The sequence below is a fragment of the Sceloporus undulatus genome, chromosome 4, assembly GCF_019175285.1.
Source record: "Sceloporus undulatus isolate JIND9_A2432 ecotype Alabama chromosome 4, SceUnd_v1.1, whole genome shotgun sequence".
Classification (NCBI taxonomy): Eukaryota; Metazoa; Chordata; class Lepidosauria; order Squamata; family Phrynosomatidae; genus Sceloporus; species Sceloporus undulatus.
In genome coordinates, this window is record NC_056525.1 from 18,741,848 (window position 1) to 18,766,750 (window position 24,903).

Below are 24,903 nucleotides of genomic sequence, written 5' to 3' on the forward strand. Positions count from 1 at the left end.
TTCTTTAAATGAAATGCACAGATATAGGATGGGGGACACCTGGCTGAATGAAACTACGTGGGAAAGGGATCTACAAGTTGAACATGAGTCAACAGTGTGATGCGGCAGTTAACAAGGCCAGTGCGATTTTAGGCTGCATCAATAGAAGTATAGTGTCTAGTTCAAGGGAAGTAATAGTCCCCCTCTATTCTGCTCTGGTCAGGCCCCACATGGAATACTGTGTCCAGTTTCGGGCACCACAATTCAAAAAGGATGTGGAGAAACTGGAGTGTCCAAAGGAGGGCATCTAAAATGGTGAAGGGTCTGGAAACCATGCCCTATGAGGAATGCCTTAGGGAGCTGGGTATGTTTAGCCTAGAGAAGAGAAGGTTAAGAGGTGATATGATAGCCCTGTTTAAATATTTGAAGGGATGTCATATTGAGGAGGGAGCAAGCTTGTTTTCTGCTGCTCCAGAGACTAGAACATGGAACAATGGATGCAAACTGCAGGAAAAGGGATTCCACCTCAACATTAGGAGGAACTTTCTGACAGTAAGGGCTGTTCGACAGTGGAACAAACTCTCTTGGAGCGTGGTGGAGTCTCCTTCCTTAGAGATCTTCTAACAGAGGCTGGATGGCCATTTGTTGGGGATGCTTTGATTTAGATTTCCTGTATGGCAGGGGGTTGGACTGGATGGCCCTTGTAGTTTCTTCCAACTCTATGATTCTATGTGTGGCCTGTACTTAGGCTAACCATACTGAGACCATCAAAACCAACACTGTCAGTACCATGGAAGGAGCAACATGAAGTGACAATACTATTTGAAATGTTGTTCCTGGGATCATGGACTGTTGGAAGTCAAGCAGCACAGATACAGCTGAGGTCACTTGAGAGAAAGATAGAGGAATCGTAGGATATTCTCTGCAGATGCAAAATGCAATTTACACCACAGCAAGTGCAGAATCCAGACAACAGTGGCTATTGTAAGATGGTGAAAAGTGATGATGATGCCACAACTAGCTACAGTATGATGGGCTTTGAGAGCAGTATATGATAAGAAGGACAGGTCACAGTACGAACTGAGATAGTAATAGGAACGTGGATTGAAGCTGTTATCATGTAAGAAGTTGACTGAAGTACTCAGGATGGGAATCTATGTTCTCAGTATCAGAACCGTGGTGCTGTTTGAAGTCAAATTCCTTGCCCAAAGCAGGTGAATGATCAGGCTCATGATAATTATAAACGCATGAGCAAGGCCAAGACCCTCCCAGTAATCTGGTCAAGTTTGTCTTTCTCCCAGGTATCAAGCTTTTTCCTGAGTTCTTGGAGTGATGGGCCTACTTGGTTGTTACAAGTGAGATTCAACCTGGACCAATTCTTTAGAAATTTCTCCTTCTGAGGTAGATTCTACAACAGTTGTGAACCACATCACTGAGGGGTTATTTTGTCAGCCTCAAGATTATTAGAACTGATGGTAATTTAGTGACTGATGAGTTTTTCATTTGTTCAGCAGAGGATTTTTCTCTGTTTTATTTCTTTGGGTTTAGACTGGTCTACTGTGTGAGTCTTCTTATATTCAAAAGCCTTATCCTGAGTCAGTAGTCTGTTGGGCCAGACTACTGTTGGCCCAACAGTCTGTTGACCAGAGGCAAAAGATCATACTGAAGGCACAATGAGTGTCTTGCCATCAACAGAATACGTTGTCAGTGTTGACTACTGAGAATGTTAGTTGTTAGTTTTGAGGATGCCAGAAAACTTGCAAACCGTAGGTTCAGTCATTGTCTCAGAGCAGTCAAAGAGTTCAGAAGCCTCGACCAAACCTCACATTGCATTGAGTTTGATCAGTGATCTTGGACAAATTTGAGCTGGAGTTGATTTGATATTTGTACTCTAAATACAAGAAATCATTTGTTACTGTTGTTAGTGAGGAATATTTTCCCTTTATACTGAACACAGCATTTGAAAAAGATCTATGCAGCCATTGGTCTCCAGATTAGATTATGCCAATAGCTGAGTAAAACAATTTCCCCCAAAATATGATAAAACAGATTGGGAAGATGAAATGGAAAGATAACATAGAAAGAGACAAAAAGAAAGGCCCAAAATCTCCAGAAGTGCCAGAGTGGTTCTACTGAGGTACTACTACTATGGCAGATAAAGTAAGACTGAGGACAACTAGCACCACACATAAGGAGAAGAGGAAAGAGGTAACTGCCAAAATATCTACATTCTAGAAAATTACAAAGATGCACAGAAGCTGACTAATATGTTTCATTTACAAAGACCACAACAAAGAAGTGTACTATCATTTAAGGCTGTGGAACATTTAGCACTGTTGGGATACAAAAGTATCCTAGATAAGACCCAAGTGTTTTCTTCACAGCAATAACAATTATTCCCAATAATACCAATGCATTTTTATTTGTGTTTTACAGCAACCACAGAAGTAAAATTATGTTTATTACAATTTTCCACTTCTAACGGAAGGATTATTTTTGTATGTTTATGTTACAGCTAAGAATATTATTGCTTTTAATTTCTTTAAAACTTACTATAAATACAGTAATAGGATGATTATGAAAATTCAAATGCCCTTCTTGGACAGAGTGGGAGTTTTGTTTCTATCATGGTAGGACCCAGGTTCTTTGACAGTGTGACTAATGGTACTTAAAATATGAAAGGTTGTGAACCACAGATTTAAAAAGTACTACCTCTTTTGGAAAAGAGTTTCATTTGAAAAAGGTAAGAAGTCATCTTAGCATCCAGAAGATTGAATTTCAGTTTGGTTTTCCATCAAGAACTACAAGAGCCCAATTTCTTTAATTCTCTAAAATAATAAACAGTTTTGAGAGCTATTTATGTTCTATGAGCTTTATTTATGTTTTATTTATGTTTTGTTTTATGTCCCTCACAAATAAGTCAATGTTGTTAACTGGCCATATCTTCATATCAAACAAAATGGTGTACTTTGGATGATGTAAAATTAACTTGTGGAATACAAGAGGTGAAGACAGAGATGTGAAGTTTAAAAGTATTTAGAAAATTAATTGAATTCCTATTAAATGATGACAAATATGAAGCCAATGGTCAATGGACGGCAACAAATTCAAGCCAACATACCGTATATACTCGACTATAAGTTGGCCTCATGTATAAGCGGAAGACAGGTTTTGGGGCCAAAATTATAGATTTAGAAATGACTTGTGGATAAGTTGAGAATAAAACTTAGGGGTATGTAACATAGGATGATGCAAAGAATGAAGCAAAGGAAAACATTGCCAGAAAACTTATAAAATCCCAGCAGGCATAATTGTTTGTGCTCATACAGTTCATGAACAAGAGAATATATAAAAAAGGTGTGAGTGCTTCCAGAACTGATGATATATTGCCTTTCACCAGGGCATGGTTCCTTTTTAAAATAAGAATTAAAGTACAGTATAGTACTTACATTGGCCCATAGATAAGTCGACTCAGGTTTTTGGAGTCAAATTTTTGACTAAAATTTCTAGTTTTTTGTGGGTTTTTCGGGCTATGTGGCCATGTTCCAGAAAAGTTTCTTCCTGACGTTTTGCCAGCATCTGTGGCTGACACCTTCAGAGAAGATTTTCTCTGAAGATGCCAGCCATAGATGCTGGCGAAACGTCAGGAAGAAAGTTTTCTGGAACATGGCCACATAGCCCAAAAAAACCCACAAAACTATGGATGCCGGCCATGAAAGCCTTCGACTTTAAAATTTCTAGACTTATACATGAGTATATATACAGTAACTGTGAAATTCCTTTTTGCTATTTTTAAATATGGATGGAAGAAAAGAAATCCTACTGATTTATTGATAATACTTACTAATTTCTATAAAGAGTTCATTTATGTTTATTGCATTTTTTGCACTGGTCTCTACAAATATTGCGTGAATGGAATCTGCATAGTCTTTAGCATCTTTCTCCATGACTTCTCTAGGGGGAGAAGAGACAGACAAGGAGTGTAAGCATTCTATAAATCAACTATATCAACTCAATTCAATTTTAGAAAAGAAAAAAATGACCAACATTCAAGACACTATAATAAGGAATTTGAGCTAATCTAATCCCTGCTGAAGTGACTGTACCTGGGACACATATAAAAGACTGAGTGCCCTCCCTCCATAACTGTCATCTTTCGGCCGTTGAGGGAGAGAGCAGGCCGGCCCAGCATCATCAGGGGCTAGCCTGAAGATACAGTGTATCTTAATTGTAGATTTTTCTTATACTGTTATATAATTTTCTTGTACACTGCTATGATCTATTTGGAATAGCGGTTTATAAATAAAACATATTATTATTATTATTATTATTATTATTATTATTATTATTATTATTATTATTATTATTATTATTATTAAAAATTACCAATGTGTTGACAGGCCTGCCTTTAACTTCCTTAACATTATTACTGAAGTCCTCTATACCTTCACGACACATTAAAAGGGTCACATGGAATTGGGCAAGATAAGCCGCATAGGGGGCATGTCTGATAACTAGTTATTTTTCTTAACCGACACCGCACATTATTGATGGAAACAGGATTATATGAATTTAGAATTCTCCTCAGTCAAAATACCAGAGCAGTCATTTTATAATCCTCAGTGACTGTCGTAATGGGACAGAAGAGAATTCTAGTAGATTAACTAAATAGAAACAGCATATCACTAATGACCCATTAACTCAGAATATATATTTTAAAAATGTATCCAGTACTTTCCATTTCATTTCCACCCAATTTATCTATGGTTGCTTTTATACAAATTGGCTGGCATCTTGTTTTTTAGTACCAACTAGAGCAGATGAATTTGGAGCCAACACACAGATAAATGTAATGGATTCAAAGAGTGTACTCTAGTCAGGACTAAAAGAAGATTTAGGCCAACTGGCTTATTGATCAAGACCTAGTGCCTCAGACAACCTTTCTCTTCAACGTCCCTCCCCCGTAGACTTTAACATTATGCAAGACTACTGATACCCTTACATGTTCATTTCAGGTAACGGTTCATTTTACACACACACCCCTTTCAGTCTTCCAGCTTCCTAGCCACAGCTGTTCTATGCCCTCCTTCAGTATCCTAGCCACAGGCAACAAGAATAGCATTCCTACAGTGAGCCAGCCTCCTCTCTTTCCAGTTTCTTAAAAAATCCCTGAAAGATTGGATCAGCATTCTACAATTTATAGAAGCCAAGGAAATTATCAGAAAAAGTTACTGTACTACATACCTACAGAGAGGCACAAAGTCATTTAATTTACCTTACATCATTAAGATCACACTTGTTTCCAGCAATAGCTACTACAATATTGGGAGGTCCATGTTGGCGAAGTTCTTTCACCCAGTTCTTTAATGTCGAAAATGTTTCCTAGAATGGAATGAAAGAATTAGCCAATGCAAAAATATTTTGAACATATACATTTTTGCAAATAGCATTCAATTACCTCTTTTGTGATGTCATAAACTATAATAGCTGCTGCAGATCCTCGGTAGTACATTGGTGCCAGAGCACGAAACTGTGAAGAGAAAAACCATGTAAAAGTGACTTCTATGCCATATTAAAACACAATGGGAGTTGAAGGGAAAGGAAATCAATTAAGCACATGATTGCGTTATAATGAATTATATTGATTTACCATCACATTTTTATACCACACTTCCTTGGAGGCATTTAGGGTGGTTTCTCATAGCTCCCTTCCATTTGTATGCTTACAATAACCCTGTGAAGTAGTTTAGACAGACAGAAAATGACTGGCATAAGGTTGCTTAATGAGTTTCATTGCTAAGTAGGTGAACTAGGTTCCCCTCATCACTGGGGAAGATGATCACAGAGACAGTAAGAAAAACCTTGCCCCAGGTGCTGCATCTCACAAAGTATGAGAACTTGAAGCTCTTTCTGAGGGCAAATTTATGGTATATTTATATACATGCAAAGATGATGATCAGGATCATTTACTTCAAAGCTCAAAGTCCAGCTTCAAAGGTTGGTGGCTGAGGTGTCATTAAGAGGAATAATAGAATCATAGAGTAGTAAGAGACCACAAGGGCCACCCAGTCCAACTCCTGGAAGGAGTACATCCTTCCTCTTTTTTAAAGTAACACATTAGTTTTATTTGTCTATGACATAATGCACATTACAAAGCACTGTAATGTACAATATACTTGCTAAAACAAACCACTGACAATCAAAGCTCTTATACAGTGTGAGAGCAACAACCACACTGCAAGGGAGAAACTAAAAGAATGAGACCAAAAGTCTGGTTGCAGATAGTACATCACCACAGCTTATTTCTAAGAACTACTTAGAAATAGTAGTTTGCCTAAAAAGCAAACCAAATAAATCTTTGTTATACGTTGTTATGCAAGTGAATTTGAAATATCTAACAAAAACACCTTTGAGCCTTGCTTGCATGCCCTTTAACTGAAATCTCCTTGTATACTTTGCCTGGAATACCAAAATAGTATCTCAGCTGCAGACTTTGTCCAGGACATGAAATATGGATTAATGTATCAGCTGAAGTAGACTGGTGTCTTCACTAGACTGTATGAACAGCTATTTTTCCTTTTTAAAAATCTTTTGCCAGTTTTCAATTGCATATCTACACATTAGATATGCAATTGAAAACTGCAAAAGGGCCCAAGCTCGACTCAGGCTTGCATCCTTCCGAGGTCGCTAAAATGAGTACCCAGACTGTTGGGGGCAAATTAGCTTACTTGCTAATTAGCTTACTTGCTGTTCACCGCTATGATCTTTGGAATAGCGGTATATAAATAAAACAAATTATTATTATTATTATTATTATTATTATTATTATTATTATTAAAATTCCATATATGTATAAGAGTATTTTGGCTGCCTAAAAATTAACATAATGCCATATAGGTATTTGTCAATAAGGGCATTCTGTACAGGACTCTGTAGCATAGCCTAGGATGATTAGCTTGATAACAACATTTTAAAATTGAAAACTGAGCAAATTGAATTGCATATTAATCAGGGAGCATGTTAAAGAACATATAAGAGGAAGGGCAACAGAATTAATTCTTTGCAGCAAAAGGTTTTAGGTTCAGTCTAACTCATCTCCATGTAGGATGGGAATATTTGTGTGTGAAACTTTGCAGAGCTATTGTAAATCCACATAGACAATAATAGAACACACAGCCCAATGAATCCACTCATTATCAGACAATTTCCTATTTTCCCAATATAACCCAGAAGGATTCAATGACCCAGTGAGGTGAAGAACTGTACTCATGCAGCCAGACCCAGTTCCCAATGCCTATCCTTGTCCCTCAATATAAAATTCGCCTGCCTGGCTATTGCTTATTGTAGGATGACTTTTCATACTTTATTCAATCTACAGGTAAAAATACAATGCTGCATGTACCATATAGCTGTGGTCAAAACATACTGTTCATTCCATTGGGCCATTGGGCCATTGGGCCTGGCCTCGATTAAGAAGAAGAGCCCTCCCTCCAGTCCATCTGCCTTGGTCCAGGTCTCAGAGGGAGAGAAGAACTGCTGGACCTGATCCCCTTCCCCTCCACCATTCCCTTCTCCTTTTGTGTCGTGTCTAATAATTGTAAGCTGATCTGAGAGCCTTTAGGGCTGAAAGGTGGGGTATAAATACCATAAATAAATAAATAAATAAATTCCCAGCATAAGCCCTCCCTGAGCATATTTATTTATTTAGAGGTTTTATATTCTGCCTTTCTCCCAAAGTGGGATTCAAGGAGATTAAATAGGATTCAAGGCAGCTATATATTGACCCTCACAGTGATAGGAATTTCACTAGTATATACAAAACATTCAGACAATATGGTCTGTATGCAGAGGAATTCACACAAATCCATAAGATAAGTGACTTATCTAATACAATAACGGAACATGATGAAATCAGTTTTGATTTCCTTTTCCGTTTTGATAGATTAAAACTCAGGAAACACAAGCTCTAGAATGTAGTATGTAAACTAATGCTGTTTTAATGGAAGAATGAGAAAATATTTCATAACTAAATGCAAATTTCAACCCTATGCATATTTGGTGAGCAAAAAAGCAGCTGACAGTTATACTGGCTGCTTGTAATACCAAATGGATGTACTTTGGTAAACCACCAGCTTGCTGCTTGCATTACATGATAGATTGAAAACCCCCCAATGTAAATCATTTGTCAAGGAAAAAGCTTCAGCCAAGAAGCTACTATTTTATAACAGTCACACAGGAGCCGGTCTATTAAAGCTACACATGAGATCAATAGCATTTAAGCAGTAGATCTACACTTTTTTCCTATATGGCACTGAATTACTTTAGTCCAAAACACACTAATCCAGTTTGAGACAGCTTTAACTGTCATGGCTCACTGTTATGGAATTCTGGGAACTATAATTTTGTGAGATATTCAACCTTATCTGTCAGAGAGCTCTGGTGCCACAATAAACTACACTTCCCAGGAATCTCTGGCACTGGGCCAGGGCAGTTAAAGCAGTCTCAAGCTGGATTATTTCTTTAGTGTGTTTGGGACCATTGCTTCATAGTTTTGTAGCTAAACAATTGAGGGAATGAGTCTTGGCATACTAGGCCAAAGGTGTTTCATGATTCATTAGCAGGATAGCAAAAATACTTTCACATTCTCTTGCCCACAGCAATTTTTGGTATGTCTATTTTACTTATGTGGGATGGGGGAGAGGAGAGAGAAAGTACTCTTATTTCAAGTTGACTGTAGTAAGTTAAAAAGATGGCATGTATTTGGAAAATCATGAAATTATGCTAATTAAAAATAAGGGATTAGCCAAGGTTAGAAATGCACAAAGATGTGAAAAAGGAGACAGGGCAATAACTGGGTAACTTGAGATGAACTTTATAAGTACAGAGCCAGCAACATGAAGAGTTTTAGGAAAATAAAGAGCTGAAGGAATTATGTGGATTGACTATAAGACATCTCTTTATCTTCTTTTCTTGGAGCTGGGTGTATGCTGGCCATGACTTTGGTTCCTAGGTAAACGAACAGATAGAGCCAGCACATTTGCCTCTCTCTAACTCTAGCAGACTATGTTATCTTCTAGCATTGGCCATGTCTACTATACCAAGATCTCTCAATACTTGCTGTGTCTGTATAGTGGGAGTGTAGTGCTCAGTCACGAGTGCTGATGAAGAATCATGTTATTTCCATTGCAAAAGCTGCAAGATTTACTCAAGGAGTAAAAATAGAAAAGAGGATCCTGTTTTTTCCTCTTTCTGGAAGTACTGCACATTCAGCCACTTATAGATAAAAATATATAAAATGGATTCAAAAAGCCTGCATTCCTTGTAGTGATTTAAAGAGATTAAATAGGATACTGAAGATTGCCCCAGCATTCAGTGGAAGTGTCCTGCCTGCCAGTGATTGGCCTTGGGAAGAAAACTGCCAACCTACCAAATGGGCTTGATTCTTATGGAGAAAAACACCCAGGATAATCACTGAAAGCCTAACACCCAATAAGTAACTATATTCGTAATCTCAAGAGCAAGTATCTACTGCATTTAGCTTTTGACAGGGACAGAAGTCTGAATGGTATCCTTGCAAGCTTTCATTGGCAGAAGGGAGCAACTTAACTGTCACTGTTACTCTCATCCTTGGCTTTTTGGAAAGATGAACATAGGATGGATCACAGTATTTATGGTGGTGGTGGGACTATGCACAGAACTGCAGGCCTTTGCAAGGGAGGGGGAAGAGGGCAGCTAAAGTCTTGCTTTTTCTCCAACCACATAACCAACACAATAACAAAATGTAGGAGGCCATGAAAAAGGAAAAGAAGATGCATCAAAGCACAGTGTCTTAAGGGTGGGGCACATGGGGTTGAAGACTGGAGATAGATATGGGGTGTGAAGGAAAGAATGATAGCTCAGTTGCTTTCTGATACAATCAAAAATCTGTAAAGAAACTTCTGCTTGCTTTACATCGTACTTGCCTCTTTAGAGTGCTCCAAAACAGCCTTTCAAACACTGTTTTACAGATGCCTGTGTCAGTGTGAGACAATGGAATGACTACCATGAAAAGACAAGTAAAAGTTCTACCAACAACTTTATAAACAGCAATGCTTCAAATGTTGAGCATTCAGACTCCCATTGTATACACAAAGTATGTGAGATAACTATCAAAAGCACATGAATCTCACATATTTATGTAGTTATTTAAATCCGAAGGGAAAGAGCTGTGGCTTACTAAACCATGTTAATATGGTCTCTTACCAATAAAGGCACACATCATATTTTGATCAGGGACAGATAAGCCTAAGAAGTTTGGGGGCAAATTTCCACTGCAGGTGGCCCTCCCCAAATGAGAAGTGCCCAGAAATCCACCAGTATGTCTACTTTTAACCTCCACTGGGAGGAAAGCTTCAGGGAAAACAAAGTGCAGGGAAGGTCTGTGCCTTGTTTCTTATTGGACTGTTGCTAGTGGAAGCTTCCAGCAGCAGATAGCAATTTTTTTGCCAATTATTTTTTCTCACAGGGGGAGGCTCCTGGGGAATGTATAACTAGCCTTGGAAACTGCAAGAAGCCCACAGGATACCCACACCTGCATTAAAAGGGCAGTAAATACCTATAATGTTTTTTCATACATGTCAGATTGCTTTAAAAACTGTCACTTCACATTTTAGACAGAAGAAACTAGGAAGCATTTGGAATAGAATATTTTAATCCCCAAGTACTCAAAAAATTCTCTTTTGAATGCCATTTTCTAAAAAATGGTAAATTTAACTGGGAAATCACAAATATATTCTTTAGTCCAATATACTGCTTTATCATCTCAGAGAACCAGGGAAACCAGAATATTTTTTTCTATTTTAATTTTTTTAGCACCAAATTGAAAAAGGCCACTTACAGATGGTTATGGCACATTAAGAAAAGCTTAGGCAAAATAAAAACATAAAATGATTTTAGTTTTGAAGAAGGACATGGTGTTTTGTATTCGGAATAAACCTCTTTACATAAAGTTTTGATCAAATCTATTTACAAATAAGAAGTAGTCTTACTACTTACTCTTTCTTGTCCAGCTGTATCCCATATTAGGAACTTATGCAATTCATTCTGATATTGTACTGTCTTGGTCATAAAAGATGCTCTGAAAGGTATTTAATAGATGCATGTGTCAGAAAATAAAATCAACAACAAAGAGTTTGAGCACCCATCCATACATTTTGAGGATTACTTATTGTGTGCTCCACAAAATCCATACACACACAATTCACATGTACTAGTAACAGATTCATATGTCATTTTAAATGTGGGAGTCAAAGAAAGAGTGTTTTGCTTACCTCTGATGGTGGCCTTTTGAGTAATCATCTGTAAGCTTACACAGTTCTGCACCTGCACAGCATGTTTTGGAAAGTTCTAGAGCTAAGTGAAGTCATTTTTGGCCATAGTCCCCTAACCCCTTCAAAGTGTTCCTGCTTTTTTCCTCATTTCCAGCATGCCACAGTGCACAGGAGGAGGTTAATAACAAAGACAACCCCAGTAGGGGGCAGGGCAACTGTGTGAGTTCATAGATGACAACCTGAAGAACCACAGTTACAGGTAAGCAACTTCTTCATGGTGTCTGTGACTCATGTGCGTGGCTGAATAGCAAGCTGACTTACTTGGAGGTGGGATGGTTTGCAGTGACAAAGAGAAAAAAAACTGCTTTTTTGAAGTTGGCATCCAGATGCATTCTGACATCCCATCTATAATGTCTGATAAAGCTAACAGGCTATGCTAATGCTGTAGCTTTACAGATGACTGGCAAAGCCAGTCACAGAAGACTTTGTAGTGTCTGCAGGTTTTTACTACATGGCTCTCACCCAAGCAATGTAGACAGTGAGAATGAGTCTGTGGAACATGCTTCTTGAAGATTGCTTTAAGAACTATGAATGAATGTAATCAATGTCACGGACTAAAAAGTCCACATGGGGACAAAAGAGGAAAAATATTTAATAACAGAAAACCAAACATGAAGATCACAGTAAAACATAATAGGGAAATCAGAAGGAAAAAGAAGTAAAAGATTTAAGTGTAACAGAAAAGTTTCCAGTATGTCACTGCAGCAAAAGAAACGGAATAGAGGAAAAAAGTAGAAATGCATACTGGAGAGGGAGTGGGCTACCAGGAAAAAAAAATTGCTTGCTCAGTTCTGAACATTTCCAAAATGTTTTGCACAGGCACAGGATAACCCATATGAAGAACCCATATGGCCATTGAAACTACAAAGACGTTTTTATATTTCATGTTGTCCTTTTTTTGCTATTAGAAAGAGCATGTGGGTAGACAGAAAAATGCCAATATTAATTTATTTATTTATGGTATTTATACCCTGCCCTTCATCCCTAAAGGCTATCAGAGTGGCATAAACGAATGGCACCACATAAGAGTACATGCAACAACAGTGAATACAATAACAACAATATTTGTTTGTATCACCAGAGATGGAAAGTCATCTTAATTGAGAAACAGCCTGCACTGCACCACTAACTAACTTCAGGTTTATACAAAGGGATGCAAATTTTTGTGTCTGTATTATGTGCCTTCAAGTTGCCTGTAACTTATGGCATTCTCATCAATTTCACTGGGTTTAGTTAGGCAAGGAATATTCAGAGGTGGTTTGCCACAGTCACCTTCTGAAATCTAGGCTACAGCAACTGGTATTTCCTGGTGGTTTCCCACCCAAGTACTAACCAGGGCAGACCCTGCTTAGCTAGCACAATTGTCCAGATCTGGTGGTTTCAGGGTGCACCACAAATTCACAAGTTGAACGAACGGAGTGATATGTAATACTTCAGTCACTCCCTTGCACAGATGTGTGTGTGTGCAGGTGGCAAGATACTGGAAGCTAAGGAAGGTCAGCCCTGGTAAGTATTTGGATGGGAGACTACCAATGAATATCAGGTGCTTTAGGCTATATTTCAGAGGAAGGAACTGGCACAACTACCTCCGAGTATTCCTTATCCAACAAAACGCTAAGAAATTAATGGGGTCACCATAAATCAACAGATGACTTGAAGGCACATAAACACATGCACACATTCAGTATTGCAGTTACAGATTCGTAACCCAGAGTTATGGATCTGTAACTGGTCTGTATTTAGTAATACTACATAGTCTTACTGGAAACCTATGGTAATGCCATCCCAGTCCACCATAATGATCAGTAGACACTTTGGGGTGAAGGAGGTCTGTTCTGCTTCCAAAGGAGGTTCAAGAAAGAATACATTTCCACACTCTTCCCACCAGCAAACAAACCTCTGGCAATGAGAGGCAGGACTCCTGTCAAAAGCCCTTGTCATGGTCTTATTGGCTGGAGAGAGGAAGGCAGAAACATTGTCTCTTTTATGCTCCAGTCAGAGCCGGACTGGACCTCCTTTGCAGAATGTGGCTGCTAGTGCCTACAGTGGGCTGTCAGATTGAGGCAGGACATGTTATTTACTGTATATACTCATGTATAAGTCTAGAGATTTTAGTCTAAAAATTGACCCAAAAAACCTGAATCGACTTATCCACAAGTCAATGTAAGTTCTGAACTTTAACTCTTATTAAAAAAGGAGCCATCCCCTAATATGTAAAAGGCAAGAATGTGATCTATCCTGAAAACACTGAGCCCCCTCCCTCTGCTCTCTCATCTATTCAGCTTTTAGTGTGAGCACAGTTATCCCTGCTGGAATTTTGTAAGCTCTTTGGCATTATTTTCCTTTGCTTCATCCTTTAGATCTTTTGCCCCTAGGTTTTACCCTCGACTTATCTACGGGTCGTATTAAAATCCATAATTTTGGCCCCAAAACCTGCCCTTGAATTATACATGAGGTCAACTTATAGCCGAGTATACACAGCAGTTATAGTTAAGCAGCTGATCTAGGATGCTGCTGTAGTCCTCTATGGATCAACTGCAATCACAAGTATCGCTACTATACAGTCACCCCCGCCTAACTTGCAGATCTCAGATCCAAACTCAATTATGCATGGAGGGGCAACCTCAATTAATGCTAATGGCATGCCTTATTCAAGTGAGCCTATGTTTTCACGGGGGGTGTGTGTGTGTCCAGAATGGATCCCCCGTGCAAACGGAGGGCCAACTGTAATGTGTACTTGTTTAATTTTGGTTCTTACAAAAGCCTAAAGAAAGGCATAGACAAACTGTACCACTGGACAGTGGAAATCTGATATATCCCCCAAATTACCATTAAAGTAATATGTTGTTTTATTAATCATCTCTCCTCCAAAAATGAAATGAAGTAAAACAAATGAAGGAGGACAAAAAAGGCAAATATCATTAAATTAGAACTCATTCCAAATTGCAATGAGTCTCAAAATCTCAGCAGATAGAAACAAAATCTACAAATCCTGCATTTTGTTGATATAACTCCAACATAAAATGCTTGCTGTTTGTGCTACCACTCTCATTTTAAATAGATGTCATTCCACTATAGTATGTTACCATGGAAAGCAGAAATATTCTATGATATCACTAAAACAAAGAAACACTCAGACAAATATATTAAAATTACCACCATATTTCAACCAGTTTTAATCAAAATTGGTTTAAAAAGCTTAAAAGTGCTTAAGCAACTTTTAAAAAAAGCAAAGTTGGTCTCTGACTATTGTTTAACATTAAATTTTTTTCATAGTTAGTTCTAGTCTAAAATATAAAGTTTTTATGTAGAAAAGCCTACAAAGTACATTCACAAGCTTTTTAACTTGTACTGTATAAAGCATAATTGCATGAATATGATTGTGTACATTGATTATTTTTGATAAACCTTGCAACCTTTGAACTTTCCATTTTAAAAGGAGTACTTGTTCAATTGCTGTTGTTGTTATTGTGCACCTTCAAGTTGTTTCCAACTTACAGTGACACTAAGGTGACCCTATAATGGGGTTTTCTTATATTTGTTCAAAGGGATTTGCCATTGCCTTCCTTTGAGGAAACCCAGTGGATTTCTATGGCTGAGTGAGGATGTGAACCCTGGTTTCCAGAGTCCTAGACCAGCACTCAAGTCACTAAACCAAACGGGCTCTCTCCACTGCTAGGCTATATCAGAGTAAAAAGCTGGAGGGCCTGCATACTATAGTCCATATCAACGGATCCTTTATTCACAGATTCAGCCATCTACAGCTTGAAAATATTTTTAAAAATGTATATCCCAAAAGGCCAATCTTGATTTTGCTATTTTATGTAGGGAACACCATTTACTATGCCACTGTATTAAATGGTACTTCAGCATCCATGAATTTCTGATATCCACAGGGGCCCTGGAACCAAGCCCCAGCGAATACCAAGGGCACACTGTACTTGTTATTACCAAAAAATTTACTAGTAAAAAGGTTGGTAATAGCTGAACACCAATTCATTTGAGATGTGGTGCTGGAGAAGAGTGCTGAGGATACCATGGACAGCCGAAAAGACAAGCAAATGGGTCCCAGAATAGATCAAGCCTGAAATCTCCCTGGAAGCCCAAATGGGAGAATCCAGTCTTTCAAACAGCCTTATTATACACAGGAAGAATATACTGATTGCCATTCTAGGTCAGATAAATGATCGACCTGAATCTGAAGCACACTGAGAGGAGCCTGTTTGATGCTTCAAGACTATGTATAAGCATGATGTCAATATTTGATATGTAAAAGCTCTGGAAACTTTGAATATATGGGGAAAAACATTTTCCCTATTTTTCTTTTGGGAAAAATGCAGTATTTGGAAAAACTGAAAAATGTAATTTTTCAGACTGAAAGTCATTTTGTTAATTTAGAAACATAAAATGTACTATGCATAACTTGGCTTGGCATAAAAGTATCATGTTTAATATATGCAGCTTGTTCAGGAAGTAATTAAAAATCGAATGTACTTTTTTAAAAAAAGTCATTGCCACAAGTGAACCTACAAGTGAAACTATAAGGAACCTTTTTGCTTTGGCCAATTTATGAGGAACAAGCAAAAGCTCCATTAAAAACTGAAGAAACCATCATCATTATTAGTAAAGCAAAGAAAGAAAGCACTCATCCCATAAAAAGAACCAAGAAAAGGAAAACAAGACCAGGAATTACAATGATGTGAGATACTGTAGACTCGTGCATCTTAGGCTAACTTATATGGGGAATTGGCAATATGCCTGGGACCAGTACCTTATTTGTCCCTGTTGGTTTACAAATATTTCTTTTTTTCACTGAAACTAACTAAGGACTGGCAGATGATGGAATGCAGACCAGCACATACACGGACCACCACGTATCACTGCTCTTCAAACTCTTACATCTGCTATAGGCTTTTTTAAAGAAATGATGTGGAGGAATAAACATATGAGCATCCTACCTTAAGTATTTTATTTGTCATTCTAAAAGAAAACATTTCACAACCCATGTTTTTCACTTTTTGATGGAAAAATTCCCTTGGCCCTCATATCGCTAATGGGTAGCAGAGGTATACTGTCATTGCTTGGTAATTAAATTTACACCTGTAGTTACTCGATACTGATCTTTCTAGCTTTCATTCACCAACCTAGTGACTCCCTTTATGTGCTATTTGCAATTATAGTATCTAGCGGCAGTGTTAATTTTGCATTGTGAGAAGCATCACGGGCTCCTGTTTTGCCTTCAGGCTGTTGTGAATTAGTATAGTAGCTCTGATGGTTTGGAACAGTGAATCAAGAGTCTAAACTTTTTCTAAAACCAGACATAATGAAGACCAAACATTCCATCTATTACATATCAAAATTAGGTCCAAAACACACTGCAAAATCCAGTTTGAGTCTGCTTTAACTGCCCTGGCTCAATGCTACAGAATTCTGGGAACTGTAGTTCTGTGAGACATTTAGCCCTCTCTGTCATAGAGCTTTGGTGCCACAATAAACTATAATTCCCAGGTTTCCCTAGCACTGAGCCAGGGCAGTTAAAGCAGTCTCAAACTGCTTTGTGTTTTGGACTTTATAATTATAATTTTGGTTCTATTGAAGATAATTTCAGTGTAGTTTTTTGTGTATTCGCACTTTCATTTTTTAGAGTTCCATAGCTCTCTGTATAAGGAAGCAATTCACGTAAAGTGTTATCTACACAATACTTCCTTAAATATGAATAACGGGATTCATAAAGGAATGTCTCCGGTTGACTAAAATATCCTGATTACTTTGCACACAGAACAGACAGGCTATTCACAAAGGTGGTAATGTAGTCGTATTTCTTCATTTACAATAAGCATTTAACACCAAGGGCCTATGGCGACATATTACTTCTCCCTTTTAACTACAGCTGGAAAACAATCAGGCAGATGTGAATGTTAAGCGAAATGAAGGTGGCAGCCTTAATGGAGAACAAAATTAACAAAATCTCCTTTTAATTAAGATTATGAAAGAAACTATCAAATAGGATGGCAATCATGCAGTCTTTCAGACCTTGAACTACAAGTCACAGCAGGTCTAGCTAGCTCAACCAGTTATGAAAAATGCTGGGAGCTGCAGTTCAACAACATTTGGACAGCTGCATGATTCTCATGCCTGTTTTAGATCTTGATTAAACTCCAGGTACATAAACCACAGATAGACTTTTCATCTCTCTGGCTAAGAGGGAGTATTATATTTAAACTTAGTGCTAAGAACTCTTGACTTTTAGTTATGTACTGTTATCAAGCAGGATCCAAATGACATGGAGTTCAGAATCTAGTTCACAGCTGCACAATAAATGTTTCTATACAAAAAGGCTTTGAATATTTAATGAGTTACCTATAACAGAACCTTCTTTCATTTACTTACCCAATTGTTGGATTGATGTTGGGATCAAAGCTGTCCTCTACAAAGCGCCACACAATGCTTGATTTGCCTACACCAGTGTCCTGAAAGAGAAGCCAAGCAGGTATTTTAAAGATAATTTGGGTATTAAGAGCAGTACCTGTACCTAGGAAGAGTTTTTATTTGGTGGTTTGTTTCTGCATGCTTTCAAGTGATTTCTGACTTATGGCAACTGTAAGTCAAACCTATCACAAGGTTTTCTTGGCAAGATTTGTTCAGAGGAGGTTTGTGATTGCTGTGGCTGAGCAGGAATCCAAATGCTGGTCTCTTGCAGTCCTGGTCCAAACACTCAAACCACTACACCACAGTGGCTCTCCTTGTAATATGATAAATTTTTATTTTTATTTCCTAAACCATATGATACAGAATCATAGAGTTGCAAGATACTCCAAGGGCCATCCAGTCCAACCCCCTGCAATGCTGCAATCAAAGCACAATCAAAGCATCCTGGAAAGACAGCCATCAAGCCTGTTTAAAAATCTCCACAGAAGGCAACTCTACCACATTCCAAGGGAGTGTGTTCCACTGATGTTTATCACACTATACTCTTAAAGTGCTACTATTCCACTTTGACTCCTCTAGCTGCCTCCTGTTGCATTCTGGGATTTGCAGTTTTAAGGAGGGGTATTTAGAATTCTCAGGCAGAATTGTGGTGACTAGAACTGGACACAATATTCCAGGTGAGGTCTGACCAAATTTAGAACAGAATGGTACTACTTCCCTTGATCTAGACAGTATACTCCTACTGATGCAGCCTAAAGTTACATATACATTGGTAAATGATATTGAGGCATAAAGATTTATTTGAAGGAGGAGGACTTGTTTTATAGATGAAAACAGTATGCCACTGTAGATAGGGCAGCAGTTAGTATAAGTAGCAGATGGACTCCTGTCTGCTTTAATATGTTCTCTCTAGGAATCTCAGGTCCTCCAGCACAACTCTATGGTTTACATCCATCTGATGTTGTGCCAGAGAGCCTACATATTCCTAGAGAAAACACTTCTCTAGCATTTGTAGGTCCTCCAGCGCAATTATGTGCTCAACATCTGGTGAATGTTGACGATAAGAGTTGTGCTGAATGACCTAGAAAGGTGTTCCTCAAATAAAAAAATAGTTTTATATTTGCAATTTTCCCACTTTCACAGAGGTCCTGTGCCCCAACCCCAGAGAATGTGGAGGGCTCACTGTATACCAATATTTATCTCTTAGTCTTTCACTACATTAAGATTTCAATTTCTGATAACTCAGTAAAGTTTCCACGCTTTCACAACATACATACTCCACAGGTACAGAGAAGCTCTGTGTGGACCAATCTTAATGATGTGTATAGTAAACAACGTACGATTAGAAACAAAAAGATGTTCAACTAGTTGGAAAATGTTTGTAATACTTGTTACTCATTCAGCTCCACCCTATTAAATCAAAGGCCATACATACTTTCAGTTACATACCTGAAATATGAAGCAGCTATGAGTTCATGAGAAAGCCCAAAGTGTCTCTACACATTGAAAGTTCTAGATTATTTTCCTCTTCTGCATAAATAGGGACAAAATATTCATCTGGTAATAGAAACATGATCCAAAGCATCCTAACCACTTGCATCTATCACTAAGCATCCAATACTGATGCCTTTTATGGCATCACTTGAGACAAGGTTATACCTATAAAGGAAGTGGTTTCAGCCTTGTGGCCAGGCTAAATGCTGTGACAAGCAACATCAGACCCTTCTTTGTGATTTTAGAAATGAGCCCAGTTTTACGCAGTTGAAGATTCTGGGTCTCAGGAATGCTGGCATTTTAAAATTCTTAAAACTAGCGTCTCTGTCAAGGATTATGAAAACGTGTTTGGTCTTTAAACTCGAATGAAAGGCATATTCCAGTTTTATATCACCTTAATATAATTTAATTAATACTGACAGAGACCATATTTAACCTTCTTGTTCTATAATGGGCCAATGTGTTCCAAACCCATGCTTTGTAGCAAAATCTACACAGAACAACTACTGTATTTTCTGGCGTATAAGACTACTTTTTAACCCAGGAAAAACTTCTCAAAAGTCAGGGGTCATCTTATACGCCAGGTTTCGTCTTATAGGGCGGGTGCTGAAACTTCAGAGCCAGACTGGAGAATCTGGGGCTTTGTATATAATTTTGTATACAATCCAAGCAGGCTTTGTATACAACAAGTTTTCCTGCTAAGTACCTGCATGTCATAAGCATTTGAATTAAAATTACCATATTGAAATCAAATCTGATGTTTTTAAATTTTTATTTGGTGTGCGTTGGAAGAGAGGTAGTCTTATACAGCGAGTATATCCCAAACTCTATATTTTAAGTGGAAAAGTTGGGAGTCGTCTTATACGCCCAGTAGTCTTAGATGCCGGAAAATACGGTACCTTCAATGTAGGTATTCCTAATTGTCAGCCACATGCTCTGCACCAGTTTTTTTTTTACCCTAGAATCATAGAATCATAGAGTTGGAAGAGACTGCAAGGGCCATCCAGTCCAACCCCCCTGCCATGCAGGAACTCTCACTCAAAGCATCCCTGACAGTTGGCCATCCAGCCTCTGCTTAAAGACCTCCAAAGATGGAGACTCCACTACACTCCAAGGAAGGAGTCTGTTCCACTGTCGAACAGCACTTACTATCAGGAAGTTCTTCCGAATGTTGAGGTGGAATCTCTTTTCATGTAGCTTGCATCCATTGCTCCAGGTCCTAGTCTCTGGAGCAGCAGAAAACAAGTCAGCTCCCTCCTCAATATGACATCCTTTTGAGTATTTAAACAGGGGTATCATATTACCTCTTAACCTTCTCTTCTCCAGGCTAAACATCCCCAGCTCCCTAAGTCGTTCCTCATAGGGCATGTTTTCCAGACCTTTCACCATTTTAGTCGCCCTCCTTTGGACACGCTCCAGTTTCTCAATGTCCTTTTTGAATTGTGGTGCCCAGAACTGGACACAATATTCCAGGTGGGGCCTGACCAGAGCAGAATAGAGTGGCACTATTACTTCCCTTGATCTAGACACTATACTTCTATTGATGCAGCTTAAAATCACATTGGCCTTGTTAGCTGCTGCATTGCACTGCTGACTCATGTTCAACTTGTGTTCTACTTGGACTCCCAGATCCCTTCCACACATAGTCTCATTCAGCCAGGTGTCCCCCATCCTATATCTGTGCATTTTATTTTTCATCTCTAAGTGCAGTATCTTACATTTCTCCCTGTTGAATGAAGTTCATTTTGTTAGCTGTGGCCCAACTTTCTATCTAGTCTATTCAGGTCATTTTGAATTTTGATCCTGTCCTCTGGAGCGTTAGCTATTCCCCCTAATTTGGTGTCATCTGCAAATTTGATAAGTATGTTCCCAATTCTGTCATCCAAGTCATTGATAAAGATGTTGAATAGCACTGGGCCCAGGACAGACACCTGTGGAACCCCACTGGTCACTTCTCTCCAGGATGAAAAAGAGCCATTGTTGAGCACCTTTTGGGTCCAGGCAGGCAACCAATTACAAATCCATGTAACAGTTACGTTGTCTAGTCCACATGCTTGTTTGCAAGACTGTAATGGGGAACCCCGTCAAAAGCCTTACCAAAATCAAGCTATACTAAATCCACAGCATTCCCTTCATCTAACATGCTGGTAGTTTTATATATATATGTGTGTGTGTATGTGTGTATATATGTATGTGTGTGTGTGTGTATATATATATATAAACACACACACACAGATTAGATTTGTCTGGCATGACTTCTTTCTCTGAAACCCATGTTGACTTATTGTGATTATGGCATTGCCTTCTAGATGTTCACAGACTCTCTATTTAATGATCTGCTCCAGAATCTTTCCTGGTATTGATGTCTGACTGACTGGACGATAATTGTTGGGATCCTCTTTTTCCCCCTTTTTGAAGATGGGGACAACGTTTGCCCTCCTCCAGTCTGCTGGGATCTCTCCTGTTCTCCAGGACTTCTCAAAGATTATTGCCAATGGCTCCGATATTACTTTTGCCAGTTCTTTTAATACCCTTGGATGCAGTTCATCTGGTCCTGGAGATTTATATTTGTTTAGTTTAACCAGGTATTCCTGTACTATCTCTTTACTTACCCTACGAACAACCACCGCAACAAAATTGGTAGGACTAAATATACCCTGCAAAATTTATTGTTTTTTTGCCACTGGGATACTTTTATGCCAGTTAATAAAATGCACTGGAAGGAGAAACAGCCAATGTTTTTTCTGGTGAACCAACATATAGCCAAGCAGAATAACATGCTCAGCTACCAGTAGGTTGGCCCCATTTGAAGGAAATTGAATTTTCTTCAGGGGAGGACATGTTAGAATTCATTGGGGCAATAAATTATCTCACCTACATATGCAGTGTACCTTCTATTTTTATTTTATTTCCCCTTCATTTTTGGCTCTGGGTATTTCCTTGATTCTGCAGAAGCAAAGAATCTTTGTGACATGGGATATTTGCATACCCTTCAATACACATGAATTCTCACTGGGGTCAGAAAACACCTCACAATTAAAACATTGTGTTCTTTTCCCAGATCAAGAAGGTAAAAGGAAAAGATTAGCAGATATTAATGTTGTCTTAGCAACCCTCTTCTCTTCTTCATATACAGAATATTCCCTGCTCTATAAAGTAAACTGCTTTTCAGGAAGAAGGGAAATTTATCAGGTGTGCTTCACAGTGGTAGGAGGGAAAAATGTAAACATAATTGAGAATGTACTCCGTAGTAAGAGTCAAAATAAACTTTGAATAGAACTTACTTCAGAGGAGACATGAAAAGGATTACACTGTAAAGTACATGAAACTCAATATGAGTAACAGAATCCCGTCTGGACTATATATGCAATTTTCTCCTCTGATAAGGTGAAATAAATTTGATCCTGAATTTTATTACTGAATTGAAAGGGTTGTATTCCTTGTCTAAGCGAATCCTATGAAATTCATGCAGTCCCCATAAGTCAACAGGCAACTTGAACATTCCTGTGCAGCGTGTAGAGGACTAGAACTTTAATAGTAGTTCCTCCAAGATACTTTAGGATACAAGATTTTGTTAAATACTCAAGCAAATCTTGAAATCTTTCCCATATATACCGTAAACTAAGTATTGATTATAGTTAGTCATCTCTTTAAGCTTCTTCCAAAACCAGCTTTAAAATCAAGCGACATAAATAACAATAACAGTCTACTTGATTCTTATCCCATGTGCGAATAGAATCAGACCTTCCATTCACAATAGTTCCGGAGCAAATAGTTGGACAAGCAGCAAAATATTTTCCCTCCACAAGAGGAAATGGCACTTTAAAATCCCAATCCTACATGGGGCAATTTGGAATAAACTCTTTTCCATAGTGAGGGAACCTGGGATGTTTTAACCGATTATTTAAACATGAAAAATCATTGGTTTGGTCCATGCAAAATTGTGTAGAAACAGCACCACACCAACATCTACACAAAATCAATCCATTCTGTGTATGATGCTTACTTGATCTGGAGATAGTTATTATCTTCCAAAGTAAACATGCACAGAACCATAGTAAATATTAAACATATGCCTTGACTGTATGGTACTGGTGAAGGATGACAATCTAGAGTGTCTACCTCCCTTCACCTATTTCTCCAACAGTCTGATAACTCTAAGAAGTGCATCTTGTTGTTTGTTGTTAACTGGCCTCGAGATGAGTTTGACTCTTGGCAACGCTGTGGATGACCAAAAAAAGGGAGCACCCACCTCAATTACAGTATCCCAAATAACAGAGCAACAGAATCACACTAACAAAAACTCATTGTATACTTTAAAAACTTGGATATCCCTCCAGATCAGCCCTCCATATCCACATATTATATATATATATACCGGTATTTCAAAAAGCAAACCTTGATTTTGGCATTTTATATAAGGGACACGATTTTACTATGCCATTGTATTTAATGGGACTTGAGCATCCACAGAGGTCCTGGAACCAAAATTCGTGGATGCTCAAATCCCATTAAATACAATGGCATAGTAAAATCGTGTCCCTTATATAAAATGCCAAAAATCGAGTTTTGAACAACAAATCTTGGGATCCTGTAGGATGGAGCCATTGGTCCAAAACACACAGTTTGAGAACACTTTTAACTGCTCTGGCCTAGTGCTGCAGAAGCCTGGGAATTGCAGTTTATTGTGGAACCGGAGCTCTCTGACAGAGAAGACTAGATGCCTGACAAAACTACAGTTCCCAGAAACCCCTAGCACTGAGCCAGGGCATTTGAAGCAGTATCAAACTGCATTATTTCTACAGTGTAGATGCACCTTTTGGAAAAACTACAGAAGCCCTCCACATGAGGAAATGATGCTTTAAAACCCCAGTTCTAAATTAAGGGGCAATTTAGAATTAACTCTTTTCCACAAGGAGGGAAGCTGGGGTTTTGAAGGATTGTTTTAAATGCCAAAACACACTGGCTTGGTCCATACCAACCTGTGTACAGAAAAAGCACCACAATTTAGAGAAAACACTGTACGGAAATTGGGGGGCGGCGGCGGGGGGAAGAGCATAAAAAAGTGACTTTAAAAAACGAAACGAAGGTCCAAAACACTCAGGAGAAATAATCCAGTTTGAAACTGCTTGAACTGCCCTGGCTGAGTGCTGGGGAATCCTGGGAATTGTAGTTTATTGTGGCACCAGAGCTCTCTGTCAGAGAAGGCTAAATGTCTCATAAAACTACAGTTCCCAAGATTCCATAGCATTGGGCCAGAGCAGTTAAAGCGGTATCAAACTGGGGTATTTCTGCGGTGTGTTTTCGACCAGCGATGGGGCAGCGAAAGACGAAAGCAGAAGATACACCAGCCCCATTTATCTGCGGGGCAAAGATGTTTCCTCCATTCCTAGAAGTATATATATGTGTGTGTGTGTGTGTGTGTGTGTGTATTTTTATATATACTGTACATACACATGTATAAGGCTAGAAATTTTAGTCAAAAAATTGACCCAAAAAACCTGAGTCGACTTATCCAGAGGTCAGTATAGATACTGTAAGTACTGTACGTTAACACTTCTTTAAACAAAGGAACCATCCCCAAGTGAAAGGCATAAAAGGAAACTGTCCTGGAATCACTGACCCCTCCTTT

General features: G+C 38.5%; 1 protein-coding gene across 1 annotated transcript in view; it reads right to left on the reverse strand.

Annotated features, from left to right (window-relative positions):
* Nucleotides 1–24,903, reverse strand: part of RAB22A (RAB22A, member RAS oncogene family) — a 31,036-nt gene that overhangs the window by 4,225 nt on the left and 1,908 nt on the right. Inside the window, exons 2-6 of the mRNA XM_042464039.1 lie at nucleotides 17,739–17,818; nucleotides 11,014–11,095; nucleotides 5,438–5,509; nucleotides 5,255–5,361; nucleotides 3,824–3,933 (exon numbers count right to left, since the gene is read on the reverse strand). Coding sequence (XP_042319973.1) covers nucleotides 3,824–3,933; nucleotides 5,255–5,361; nucleotides 5,438–5,509; nucleotides 11,014–11,095; nucleotides 17,739–17,818 — 451 coding nt within the window. The remainder of the gene's footprint in view (nucleotides 1–3,823; nucleotides 3,934–5,254; nucleotides 5,362–5,437; nucleotides 5,510–11,013; nucleotides 11,096–17,738; nucleotides 17,819–24,903) is intronic.